At 43.7% G+C, this 12,857-nt stretch overlaps 1 protein-coding gene across 1 annotated transcript in view; it reads right to left on the bottom strand.

The window, feature by feature from the left end:
• The window catches only part of LOC139367094 (late secretory pathway protein AVL9 homolog), a 34,217-nt gene that overhangs the window by 2,240 nt on the left and 19,120 nt on the right, over nucleotides 1-12,857 (bottom strand). Inside the window, exons 12-14 of the mRNA XM_071105135.1 lie at nucleotides 12,580-12,799; nucleotides 12,273-12,390; nucleotides 12,023-12,076 (exon numbers count right to left, since the gene is read on the bottom strand). Of these exons, the coding sequence (XP_070961236.1) occupies nucleotides 12,023-12,076; nucleotides 12,273-12,390; nucleotides 12,580-12,799 (392 nt within the window). The remainder of the gene's footprint in view (nucleotides 1-12,022; nucleotides 12,077-12,272; nucleotides 12,391-12,579; nucleotides 12,800-12,857) is intronic.

Raw genomic sequence — 12,857 nt, forward strand, 5'->3', positions numbered from 1 at the left:
TTGTAGTATAGTACTGCATAACTCTGCGGAAGTAGAGAGAGAGTTACTGTCACCGGTGGTCGAATCTAAGTATCCAAACCAAGCCAACCTGAGACTAGAGCAGGGTACATCCAGCCTGGCTGTCTCTTTTTAAAATCACCCAGATGTCAACACACACATTACAGTCCCAAGAGGGTCAGTAGTCCTGGTCAAATGATTGGATAGATATAAGCATTCTCTTCTTACTAACCTCGGTGACAAGAGGATAGATAGCATTACTGCAATACCTAGCTTCACCTTGCCTTCTGATTGGCTAGGTAGAAGGTTTTCGCTATATTGCTTAGACCTATCCAATCCTCTCAGATCTAGGGACTAGGGGTCTATTTGGAATTCAGCTGTGGTGTCCCGTGACTCCGGCATCAACATCAGTGCCCTTTGTGAGCCCCTCCCTACCTGGCACCTCTTATGGTTGGCACTAGCACCAAGGGACTCCTACACTACATACTGTACAGGATACCGTCAGTCACAGTACACTACGTACAGGATACAGTCACAGTACACTACGTACAGGATACAGTCAGTCACAGTACACTACGTACAGGATACAGTCACAAAACACTACGTACAGGATACAGTCAGTCACAGTACACTACGTACAGGATACAGTCAGTCACAGTACACTACGTACAGGATACAGTCACAGTACACTACGTACAGGATACATTCACAGTACACTACGTACAGGATACCGTCAGTCACAGTACACTACGTACAGGATACAGTCAGTCACAGTACACTACGTACAGGATACAGTCACAGTACACTACGTACAGGATACAGTCACAGTACACTACGTACAGGATACCGTCAGTCACAGTACACTACGTACAGGATACAGTCACAGCACACTACGTACAGGATACAGTCACAGTACACTACGTACAGGATACCGTCAGTCACAGTACACTACGTACAGGATACAGTCACAAAACACTACGTACAGGATACAGTTACAGCACACTACGTACAGGATACAGTCACAGCACACTACGTACAGGATACAGTCACAGTACACTACGTACAGGATACAGTTACAGCACACTACGTACAGGATACAGTCACAGTACACTACGTACAGGATACCGTCAGTCACAGTACACTACGTACAGGATACAGTCACAAAACACTACGTACAGGATACAGTTACAGCACACTACGTACAGGATACAGTCACAGTACACTACGTACAGGATACAGTCACAAAACACTACGTACAGGATACAGTTACAGCACACTACGTACAGGATACAGTCACAGTACACTACGTACAGGATACAGTCACAGTACACTACGTACAGGATACAATTACAGTACACTACGTACAGGATACAGTTACAGCACACTACGTACAGGATACAGTCACAGCACACTACGTACAGGATACAGTCACAAAACACTACGTACAGGATACAGTTACAGCACACTACGTACAGGATACAGTCACAGTACACTACGTACAGGATACAATTACAGTACACTACGTACAGGATACCGTCAATCACAGTACACAGTTACAGTACACTACGTACAGGATACAGTCACAGTACACTGCGTACAGGATACAGTCACAGTACACTACGTACAGGATACAGTCACAAAACACTACGTACAGGATACATTCACAGTACACTGCGTACAGGATACAGTCACAGTACACTGCGTACAGGATACAGTCACAGTACACTGCGTACAGGATACAGTACACTACGTACAGGATACAGTTACAGTACACTACATACAGGATACAGTCACAGTACACTACATACAGGATACAGTCACAGTACACTACACTACATACAGTTACAGTACACTATGTACAGGATACAGTTACAGGATACAGTCACAGTACACTATGTACAGGATACAGTCACAGTACACTATGTACAGGATACAGTCACAGTACACTATGTACAGGATACAGTCACAGTACACTACGTACAGGATACAGTTACAGTACACTACGTACAGGATACAGTTACAGTACACTACGTACAGGATACAGTCACAGTACACTACGTACAGGATACAGTCACAGTACACTACGTACAGGATACAGTCACAGTACACTACGTACAGGATACAGTCACAGTACACTACGTACAGGATAGTCACAGTACACTATGTACAGGATACAGTTACAGTACACTATGTACAGGATACAGTTACAGTACACTATGTACACTACATACAGTGACAGTACACTATGTACAGGATACAGTTACAGTACACTACGTACAGGATAGTCACAGTACACTATGTACAGGATACAGTTACAGTACACTACGTACAGGATACAGTCACAGTTCACTACATACAGTCACAGTACACTACGTACAGGATACAGTCACAGTACACTATGTACAGGATACAGTTACAGTACACTACATACAGGATACAGTCACAGTACACTACGTACAGGTTACAGTCACAGTACACTACGTACAGGATAGTCACAGTACACTATGTACAGGATACAGTTACAGTACACTATGTACACTACATACAGTCACAGTACACTATGTACAGGATACAGTTACAGTACACTACATACAGGATACAGTCACAGTACACTACGTACAGGATACAGTTACAGTACACTACGTACAGGATAGTCACAGTACACTATGTACAGGATACAGTTACAGTACGCTATGTACAGGATACAGTCACAGTACACTACGTACAGTTACAGTACACTATGTACAGGATACAGTCACAGTACACTATGTACAGTCACAGTACACTACGTACAGGATACAGTCACAGTACACTACATACAGGATACAGTCACAGTACACTACATACAGGATACAGTCACAGTACACTACATACAGTCACAGTGCACTACGTACAGGATACAGTCACAGTACACTATGTACAGGATACAGTCACAGTACACTATGTACAGGATACAGTCACAATACACTATGTACAGGATACAGTTACAGTACACTACGTACAGGATACAGTCACAGTACACTACATACAGGATACAGTCACAGTACACTACATACAGTCACAGTACACTACGTACAGGATACAATCACAGTACACTACGTACAGGATACAGTCACAGTACACTACATACAGGATACAGTCACAGTACACTACATACAGTCACAGTACACTACGTACAGGATACAGTCACAGTACACTATGTACAGGATACAGTCACAGTACACTATGTACAGGATACAGTCACAGTACACTATGTACAGGATACAGTCACAGTACACTATGTACAGGATACAGTTACAGTACACTACATACAGGTTACAGTCACAGTACACTACGTACAGGTTACAGTCACAGTACACTACGTACAGGATACAGTTACAGTACACTATGTACAGGATACAGTTACAGTACACTATGTACAGGATACAGTTACAGTACACTATGTACACTACATACAGTCACAGTACACTATGTACAGGATACAGTTACAGTACACTACATACAGGATACAGTCACAGTACACTACGTACAGGATACAGTTACAGTACACTACGTACAGGATAGTCACAGTACACTATGTACAGGATACAGTTACAGTACGCTATGTACAGGATACAGTCACAGTACACTACGTACAGTCACAGTACACTACGTACAGGATACAGTCACAGTACACTACACTACATACAGGGTACAGTCACAGTACACTACATAGTCACAGTACACTACGTACAGGATACAGTCACAGTACACTACATACAGGATACAGTCACAGTACACTACATACAGTCACAGTACACTACGTGCAGGATACAATCACAGTACACTATGTACAGGATACAGTCACAGTACACTACATACAGGTTACAGTCACAGTACACTACGTACAGGTTACAGTCACAGTACACTACGTACAGGATACAGTCACAGTACACTATGTACAGGATACAGTTACAGTACACTACGTACAGGTTACAGTCACAGTACACTATGTACACTACATACAGTCACAGTACACTATGTACAGGATACAGTTACAGTACACTACGTACAGGTTACAGTCACAGTACACTATGTACAGGATACAGTTACAGTACACTATGTACAGGTTACAGTCACAGTACACTACATACAGAATACAGTCACAGTACACTACGTACAGGTTACAGTCACAGTACAGCTGAAGAGAATGGACTTCTGTACTGAAGCCTTGTTCACACTGCAGGCCTTAATGCCCAAATCAGTTTGGTTTTTCAAATCCGTTTTGGGAATACAAGTGACCAATGTTCCCTCTAAGCTGCACGCGTGCGCGGCCGCGCAGAACAAATGCTCCTGACGAACAGCTGTTGTGCTGACGTTGCTTCCAGAGGCAATTTGGCACTCGGTAGTGAGTGTTGCAACCGAGGACCACTTAACAATAACATCACTTACAGTTGACCGGTGCAGCTAGTCTAGCAGGGCATACATTTGACTTACTGACTTGTTGGAAAGGTGGCATCCTATGTCGGTGCCACGTTGAAAGTCACTGAGCTCTTCAGTAAGGCCATTCTACTGCCAATGTTTGTCTATGGAGATTGCATGGCTGTGTGCACGATTTTATACACATGTCAGTAATGGGTGTGGCTGAAATAGCCGAATTCACTAACTTGAAGGGGTGTCCACATACTTTTGTTTATATAGTGTATCTGTGTGTGTTCGGTGTGGGTATGTGAGTGCATGTGCTTGTGTAGTCCACCATGTAGGGAACAGGGTGGCATTTGGGAGACACACTCCATCTCTGTCCCAGTCTCTGCAGCACCACAGACTGTGAACGTCAGTGACAAACCACAGCCTTGTTGCTGTTGCACACGGGACAGGACACCAAACCCCATTTACCTCCATAGCCTCCAGTGGTGGTTGCTAGGAGCCTGGGCGACAGAGTGACACCAATCCAGTGTCTGAGCTCGGACACCGGCCCGACCACACAGACAGGCCCAACCTTCACTGCCTGAGCCAAATAAACAGCCATGTAGGTCCAGCCCAGCCCGCTCACAATAAAACAGATCCCCCTTTATGTCCCAAATGGCACCCTATTCCCTACATAGCCCTATGGCCCCTGGTCAAAAGTACTGCACTGTAGAGGGAATAGGTTGCCATTTGAAACGCAACCGTCTGTTGGCACGGCAACGGTCGGCAGCCAGCCATGGACTCCGCTCTGCTTGCTGCAGGGCCGGCACAAAGTCATGCAGTCACGTGGCTTTGTTTTCAAAAACACATCTCTGTCTCTCTATGAGTGGAGCGCTCGTTGTTGGCAACAAGAGATAACAGATGAATAGGAGAGCTGTGATGAACCTAACAGTATAATACAGACGCAATATTCACCACTCTCTCTCACCAGGACGTCAAGCAGATTTGTTTTCTCGTTTTCAGAGAGAGAGTGCAAAATAGTGAGGGGTATGAGGAAAGAAGCCAGCTAGGACCTGGTTAGGACAAAGACTGGTCATTGTGTGAGGTGAAACTGAGTGACAGGACCAAGAGAAAAGAAAATAACTCAGTTTCTCCCGCTCTTTGTTGACCACCCTTCTAGCCTACCCAAAGACCTGAATACAAAGCCCTTACACCCCTACCACCCCCCTAGACTCCATGTTTATTGATGCAGGGAGAGAGGAAAGAGGGGAAAAGAGAGAGAAAGAGAGTTCCACTGTCATTGAGTGATGAGGGAAACAAGGAAGCTGGCTGACTGGTGGACGGGGTCTGACTGGGGGGCCCTGATGACTGACGGCTCCACTGACCAATTAGGGCACACGGAAATTCAGTATGGGACGAGATGTTTCGAAACAGAATGAAATGGGATGGTACTACCTGGAATTGGTCCAATAAGAACGGTTAAAAATGTTTTGGTACGTTTTGCCCTACTGAACAGTACCCTCGGTTTTATTTTGTCCATCTGTCAGTGACGAGAGGGAAGCCTCACACAAATGTCATTAAACACCTGACACTTTCACATAAGACAGTCACAGTGGGAGGGAAGTAGAGTCACACACACACACACACACACACACACACACGCTGAATACCACAGTGTTCCTGTGTAGAAAGGAACCCAGGCTGCTCTTATACAAAGTGAATGAAGCAGGAAATGAGTTTCATTTATTCCTTAAGAGCTTACATGGCCAACTGCCAAATTCCCTGTCCGACGGGTGAGTCCCATATTCCCTACATTGCGCACGCCTAGGGGCCTGGTTAAAAGTAGTGCACTTTATAGGGAATATGGAGCGATTTGGGACGTAGTTTCTGACTCTACATCCAGCCTGCTATATCCAGAGATTACCATGCAGGGGGTGTAACACCCATACTCCCCTTCAGCACCTTGACTGCATGCCAAATGGCACGCTATTCCCTACATAGTGCCCTACTTTTGACCAGAGTCCTATGGAAAATTCACAGTACAAAAGGCATGCTTTTCCATTCCTTTGGAAAGTTGGCCTATATATGCAACCGCTTCATTGTGTGAGTTACACTATCAAATCAAACTTTATTTGTCACATGCGTCGAATACAACAGGTGTAGACTGTGAAATGCATATACAGATAGATAAACCTGTTGCATTTTATTCCGTGGAAGGCATTTTAAGTGAGCTGATACTCATCGCCACAAAGCTTCTGTAACGTATATGAAATATAAGAGAGTTTGCCACTCTCGCTCCACCGCTCAGAGGAGTTCAGGAGGATTTTCAACAGCGCCCCAGTCTGTTTGTTTGCCATTACGTCAGAGTTCACAGGGGTCGTGCATGTCGCTGAATAGCGAAGGGGAAAGAGAGAGAACCCATATAGTACCACCAAGCAGATCTCCCCATGTTCTCACCATAAAGCTATCAATAGAGAAGTTACGGATGAAGACACGTAGCCTGTGTCCCAAATGGCATCCTATTCCTTATGTGCACTATTTAGGGAGTAGGGTGCCATTTGGGAGGAGTATGGAATGTAACCTTAGAGGCAGGGTTGGAGATAAGGACCTGGGACAGTCAGCATACGGCGGGATCACATTTCCTCTGCACTTTCTGTAACGTAACCACCCCCCCCCCCCCCCAAAAAGACAGCCAGCAAGGGTTTTTGAGAATGAACCTCTCATCATTAATGTAGAGAGTTAAATAAGAGACCTGGTGTCTTTCTTTATTACCATCACAAGCAGGGAACAGCAATTAGTAGCTTAGTACTCTATGAAATAGTGTGACTGCAGTGAAACATAGCAACTAGTGCCTTCAGAAAGTTTTCATACCCCTTGACTTACACATTTTGTTGTGTTACAGCCTGAATTCAAAATGGATCACATTCATTTTTTATCATCAATCTACACACAATACCCCATAACGACAAATTGAAAATATGTTTTTAGAACATTTTGATAAATGTATTTCAAATGAAATACAGAAATATCACATTTACATAAATATTCACACCGGAGTCAATACTTTGTAAAAGCATCTTTGGCAGCGATTACAGCCGTGAGTCTTTCTGGCTTTCTAAGAGCTTTGAACACCTGCATTGTGCCACATTTGCCCATTATTATTTTCAAAATTCTTCAAGCTCTGTCAAGTTGGTTGTTAATCATTACTAGACAACCATTTTCAGGTCTTGCCGTAGAGTTTCAAGTAGATTTAAGTAAAAAGTGTAACTCGACCACTCAGCAACATTCACTGTCTTCTTGGTAAGCAACTCCAGTGTAGATTTGGCCTTGTGTTTTAGGTTATTGTCCTGCTGAAAGGTGAATTAATTTCCCAGTGTCTGGTGGAAAGCAAACTGAACCACGTTTTCCTCTAGGATTTTGCCAGTGCTTAGTTCCATTCCATCTATTTTTTTATTCTGCAAAACTCACCAGTCTTTAACGATTACAAGCATACCCATAACATGATGCAGCCATCACTATGCTTGAATATATGGAGAGTGGTACTTGGTAATGTGTTGTATTGGATTTGCCACAAACATACACTGCATACGGAAAGTATTCAGTCCGCTTTACTTTTTCCACATTTTCTTACGTTACAGCCTAATTCTAAAATTGTTTTGATTTTTATTCCCTCAATCTACACACAATACCCTATAATGACAAAGCAAAAACAGGTTTTTAGAAAGTTAAGCAAATTAATAAAAAATAATAAAAAACTGAAATATCACATAAGCATTCAGACCCCTTACTCAGTACTTTGTTGAAGCACCTTAGCAGCGATTAGAGGCTGGAGTCTTCTTAGGTATGACGCTTCAAGCTTTGCACCTGTATTTGGGGAGTTTCTTACATTCTTCTCTGCAGATCCTCTCAAGCTCTGTCAGGTTGGATGGGAAGCATTGCTGCACAGCTATTTTCAGGTCTCTCCAGAGATGTTTGATCGGTTTCAAGTCTGGGCTCTGGCTGGGCCACAAGGACATTCAGAGACTTGTCCCAAAGCCACTCCTACATGGTCTTGGCTGTGTGCTTAGGGTCATTGTCCTGTTGGAAGGGTTTTTAAATCAAGGATCTCTCTGTACTTGGCTCCGTTTATCTTTCCCTCAATCCTGACTAGTCTCCCAGTCCCTGCAGCTGAAAAACATCCCCACAGCATGATGCTGCCACCACCATGCTTCACTGTAGGGATAGTGCCAGGTTTCCTTCAGACGTGACACTTGGCATTCAGGCCAAAGAGTTCAATCTTGGTTTCACCAGACCAGAGAATCTTGTTTCTCATGGGCAGAGTCCTTTAGGTGCCTTTTGGCAAACTCTAATTTCCGTCTGGGCACTCTACCATAAAAGGCCTGAGTGCTGCAGACATGGTTGAGATTCTGGAAGGTTCTCCAATCTCCACAGGGTTCTTGTTCACCTCCCTAAACAAAGCACTTCTCCCCCGATTGCTCAGTTTCTTGGTGGTTTCAAACTTCTTCCATTTAAGAATGATGGAGGCCACTGTGTTCTTGGGGACCTTCAATGCTGCAGAAACGTTTTGGTACCCTTCCCTAGATCTGTGCCTCAACACAATCCTGTCTCGGAGCTCTACGGACAATTCCTTTGACCTCATGGCTTGTTTTTTCCTCTGACATGCACTGTCAACTGTGGGACCTTATATAGACAGGTATGTGCCTTTCCAAATCATGTCCAATCAATTGAATTTACCACAGGTTGACTCCAATCAAGTTGTAAGAACAGCTCAATGATGATCAATGGAAATAGGATGCGCCTGAGCTCAATTTCGAGTCTAATAGCAAACGGTCCTCTAGCATCGCAGTGCTAGAGGAGTCACTACAGCCCCGGATTCGATCCCAGGCTGTGTCGCACCCGGCTGCGACTGGGAGACCTGTGAGGCGGTGCACAATTAGTTCAGCGTTGTCCGTGTTAGGGGAAGGTTTGGCCGGCCAGGATGTCCTTGTCCCATCGTGCTCCAGTGGCTCCTTGTGGCGGGCCGGGCGCATGCATGCTGACTTTGGTCGGCAGCTGGACGGTGTTTCCTCCGACACATTGGTGTGGCTGGTTTCCGGGGTAAGCAAGCAGCGTGTCAAGAAGCAGTGCGGCTTGGTAGGGTCGTGTTCCGGAGAACACATGGCTTTGCCTCTTCCGAGTCTTTATGGGAGTTGCAGCGATGGGGCAAGACTAACTACCAATTGGATATCACGAAATTGGGGAGAAAAAAGGGGTAAAAACTACAACAAAGAAATTTAAAAATACATTTAAAAAGTGAATTGCCTAGCCACATTTTTGGCAGTATTGCTTTAGTGCCTTGTTGCAAACAGGATACCTGTTTTGGAATATTTTTATTCTGTACATGCTTCCTTCTTTTGACTCTGTCAATTAGATTAGTATTGTTCAGTAACTACAATATTGTTGATCGATCCTCAGTTTTGAATAGCTGTGATAGGTTTTAAAAAGTCACCACTTGTCTCATGGTGAAATTCCTGAGCGGTTTCCTTCCTCTCCGGTAACTGAGTTAGGAAGGACGTCTGTATCTTTGTAGTGCCTGGGTGTATTGGTACACCATTCAAAGTGTAATGAATAACTTCACCATGCTCAAAAGGATATTCAATGTCTGCTTTTTAAAAATGTTTTATAATCTACACAATAGGTGCCCTTCTTTCTTAAATTCACTGCTCAACTGAGGGACCTTACAGATAATTGTATGTGTGGGATACAGAGAGTCATTCAAATATTATGTTAAAACACTATTATTGCACACAGGGTGAGTCCGTGCAACTTATTACGTGACTTGTTAAGCACATTTTTACTCCTGAACTTATTTAGGCTTGCCATAATAAAGGTGCAGAATACTTAGACTGATGACATTTCAGCTTCTTATTAACTTGTTAAAATGTCAACTTTGACATTATGGGGTATTGTGTGTAGGCCAGTGACAAAAACATGAATCCACTTTGACATTATGGGGTATTGTGTGTAGGCCAGTGACAAAAACATGAATCCACTTTGACATTATGGGGTATTGTGTGTAGGCCAGTGACAAAAACATGAACCCACTTTGACATTATGGGGTATTGTGTTTAGGCCAGTGACAAAAACATGAATCCACTTTGACATTATGGGGTATTGTGTGTAGGCCAGTGACAAAAACATGAACCCACTTTGACATTATGGGGTATTGTGTGTAGGCCAGTGACAAAAACATCATTGCACTTTGACATTATGGGGTATTGTGTGTAGGCCAGTGACAAACAAATCTCAATTGAATCCATTTTAAATTCCGGCTGTAAAACAACAAAATTTGGAAAAATTCAAGAGGTGTGAAAACTTTGAGGGCACGAGGTTATATAATTATAGTAATTACATAATTACAGACAATGACTAAGGAGATTAGAATATGGCGGAAGGGAGGGCGATATGCACATCCTAAACTTGAGACTACCGGTGCTGGGCAAAAAAATATACATACAGATTGAGTAGAAATGTTGTATATTTGGGTGCAGGAAAAAATCACTGGGAAGCAGCAATATTCCATGTTTGGGCCTCTCGTTCCTTTATCCCAGTTTAGACTATGGCCAATACATGAGGAATGACCCCATAGTGTCATCTTGGAGCCTTCCAACTTGGTTTGGGATTAATTTCCCCACTTTGCTCAGAATAGAAGTTATACCAAGATGGTATTTTGAGTCTATTAACCTCAAAACGGGAAAAAATATAACATTTCACTGCAGGTGTTCTGCTGTACACTGAGGATAAACATATTGAAAGTTACCTATAACATTGGTTTTCATCCATTTACCCTGATTTCTACCTGTTGGTCCTCAATAATACAACTTGACTCGAACTCTCCCCTCAAAGGCTTGACTTGGATTTACATGTCTTGGCAAAAAAATAGATTCTCTATCACATAACTGACTTGAAAAAAACAATAACAATGGGAGATTCTCATTTAGACAAAAGTCTGTCCTGTCCTCTCCTCGACTCCTTCCGTCCTCCTCTCCTCTGTGACCCGTAAACAGATAAGTGGTTGAGGAGTGTCAATTCGTTAGTCGGTGAACCGAAGAGTATGCTTCCCTCCTCGATGACCTACTTCGGCCAAGGATACAAGAGCCTCCTCCTGGCGGCAAGAGCAGGAGTGTTTTGTTAATGAGCCACGCCCTCTTTGAATCAACGGTTGGTGCGCACGTTTAAAAACGATAGGATACTTTTCCTTTTATCTATAAAATGTATTGCACAACTAACTTTATTTGTTGTTGTTTTTTTTATCACTTGACACATTTATTTTGGGATTCCACCCCTCATTTCATACAAGCACATTTTTGTTCATGATTACCTTCGACCTTTCCCAAAAGGAGGCGAGGCAGGACGGAGGAGAGAGGACGCAGGAGTTGAGCAAAACCAATTGTAAGTCTCCCTATATGCTGACCCACAGACTAAATTCTACCTGGCACAGAAACCCTTCTAAATTCACCACTGGGGGGCAGTCATCTATGTTTTCGTGGTACTGTCATTTAACTGATTTAGAGTAAATACACATTAGATATAGCTTATATTACAGATGCTTTATGTATACGGGTAATCAATAGATTTTAATGAAGAATTAAGTACTCACTGCGAGAATCTTAATTTCAGATCAGCAGCACTGTACTGCCCTTGGAACGGATGGCTGAGAAAGAAGAAGTAACACAAGTCATTTTACATCAGAAGTAAATTTTTTGTAAATAATTCATTGAGAAAGTGTAGCAACATCATTTGGCATATCCAACCACCCTCCCATCCCGCCACCCCCCTATATAGTGCACTACCTTTGATCCTTACGGGCCCTGGTCAAAAGTAGTGCAGAGAATAGGGTGCCATCTTACCCTGGGGTGATCTTGGCCATAGCTGGGTGTTTGTTGCTGAACCACACTCTGTAGTTGTGTGTGATCCTCCAGGCTGAGATGAAGGGCGTGCCCCAGTCCGCTAGCAACTTCTCATTGTCTGGACACAGACACACACACAAAGGAGCATTTAGCTGTTGAAATCATCTGAGACAAATGACTAGAAGTAGTATAGTCAAGTTCAGCGATGCGAGCAGGAAGTGATCCCACATGGAATTAGTAGTAGGACTAGAGGAAGGTGTTTTCATTCATGAGAAAATAAACACATCCCTGGCAACAAGTGTCCTACCTTCTTGTAAGGTAGAGGACAGGAGAGAATGGACGTAAAGTCCAAACTGGGCCCTAATCCATTCGTCCCCTCCCTCCCAGCCTGTCCCATCCAGAAAGATGTCCTCGCGGTTCTCAGTGACGTGTTTGACCAGGTAGTCGGCGAAACGCAGGTCAGCCGTGGTCAGGCCCAGCAGCTTCCTCAACTCTGGGTCCCCGATCTGGATCTTAGCCTCCTCCACCTAGTAGGATGGACGGACGGACGGACAGACGGACGGACGGACACACACACACAGTCAC

The sequence above is a fragment of the Oncorhynchus clarkii genome, chromosome 15 (genome assembly GCF_045791955.1).
Source record: "Oncorhynchus clarkii lewisi isolate Uvic-CL-2024 chromosome 15, UVic_Ocla_1.0, whole genome shotgun sequence".
Classification (NCBI taxonomy): Eukaryota; Metazoa; Chordata; class Actinopteri; order Salmoniformes; family Salmonidae; genus Oncorhynchus; species Oncorhynchus clarkii.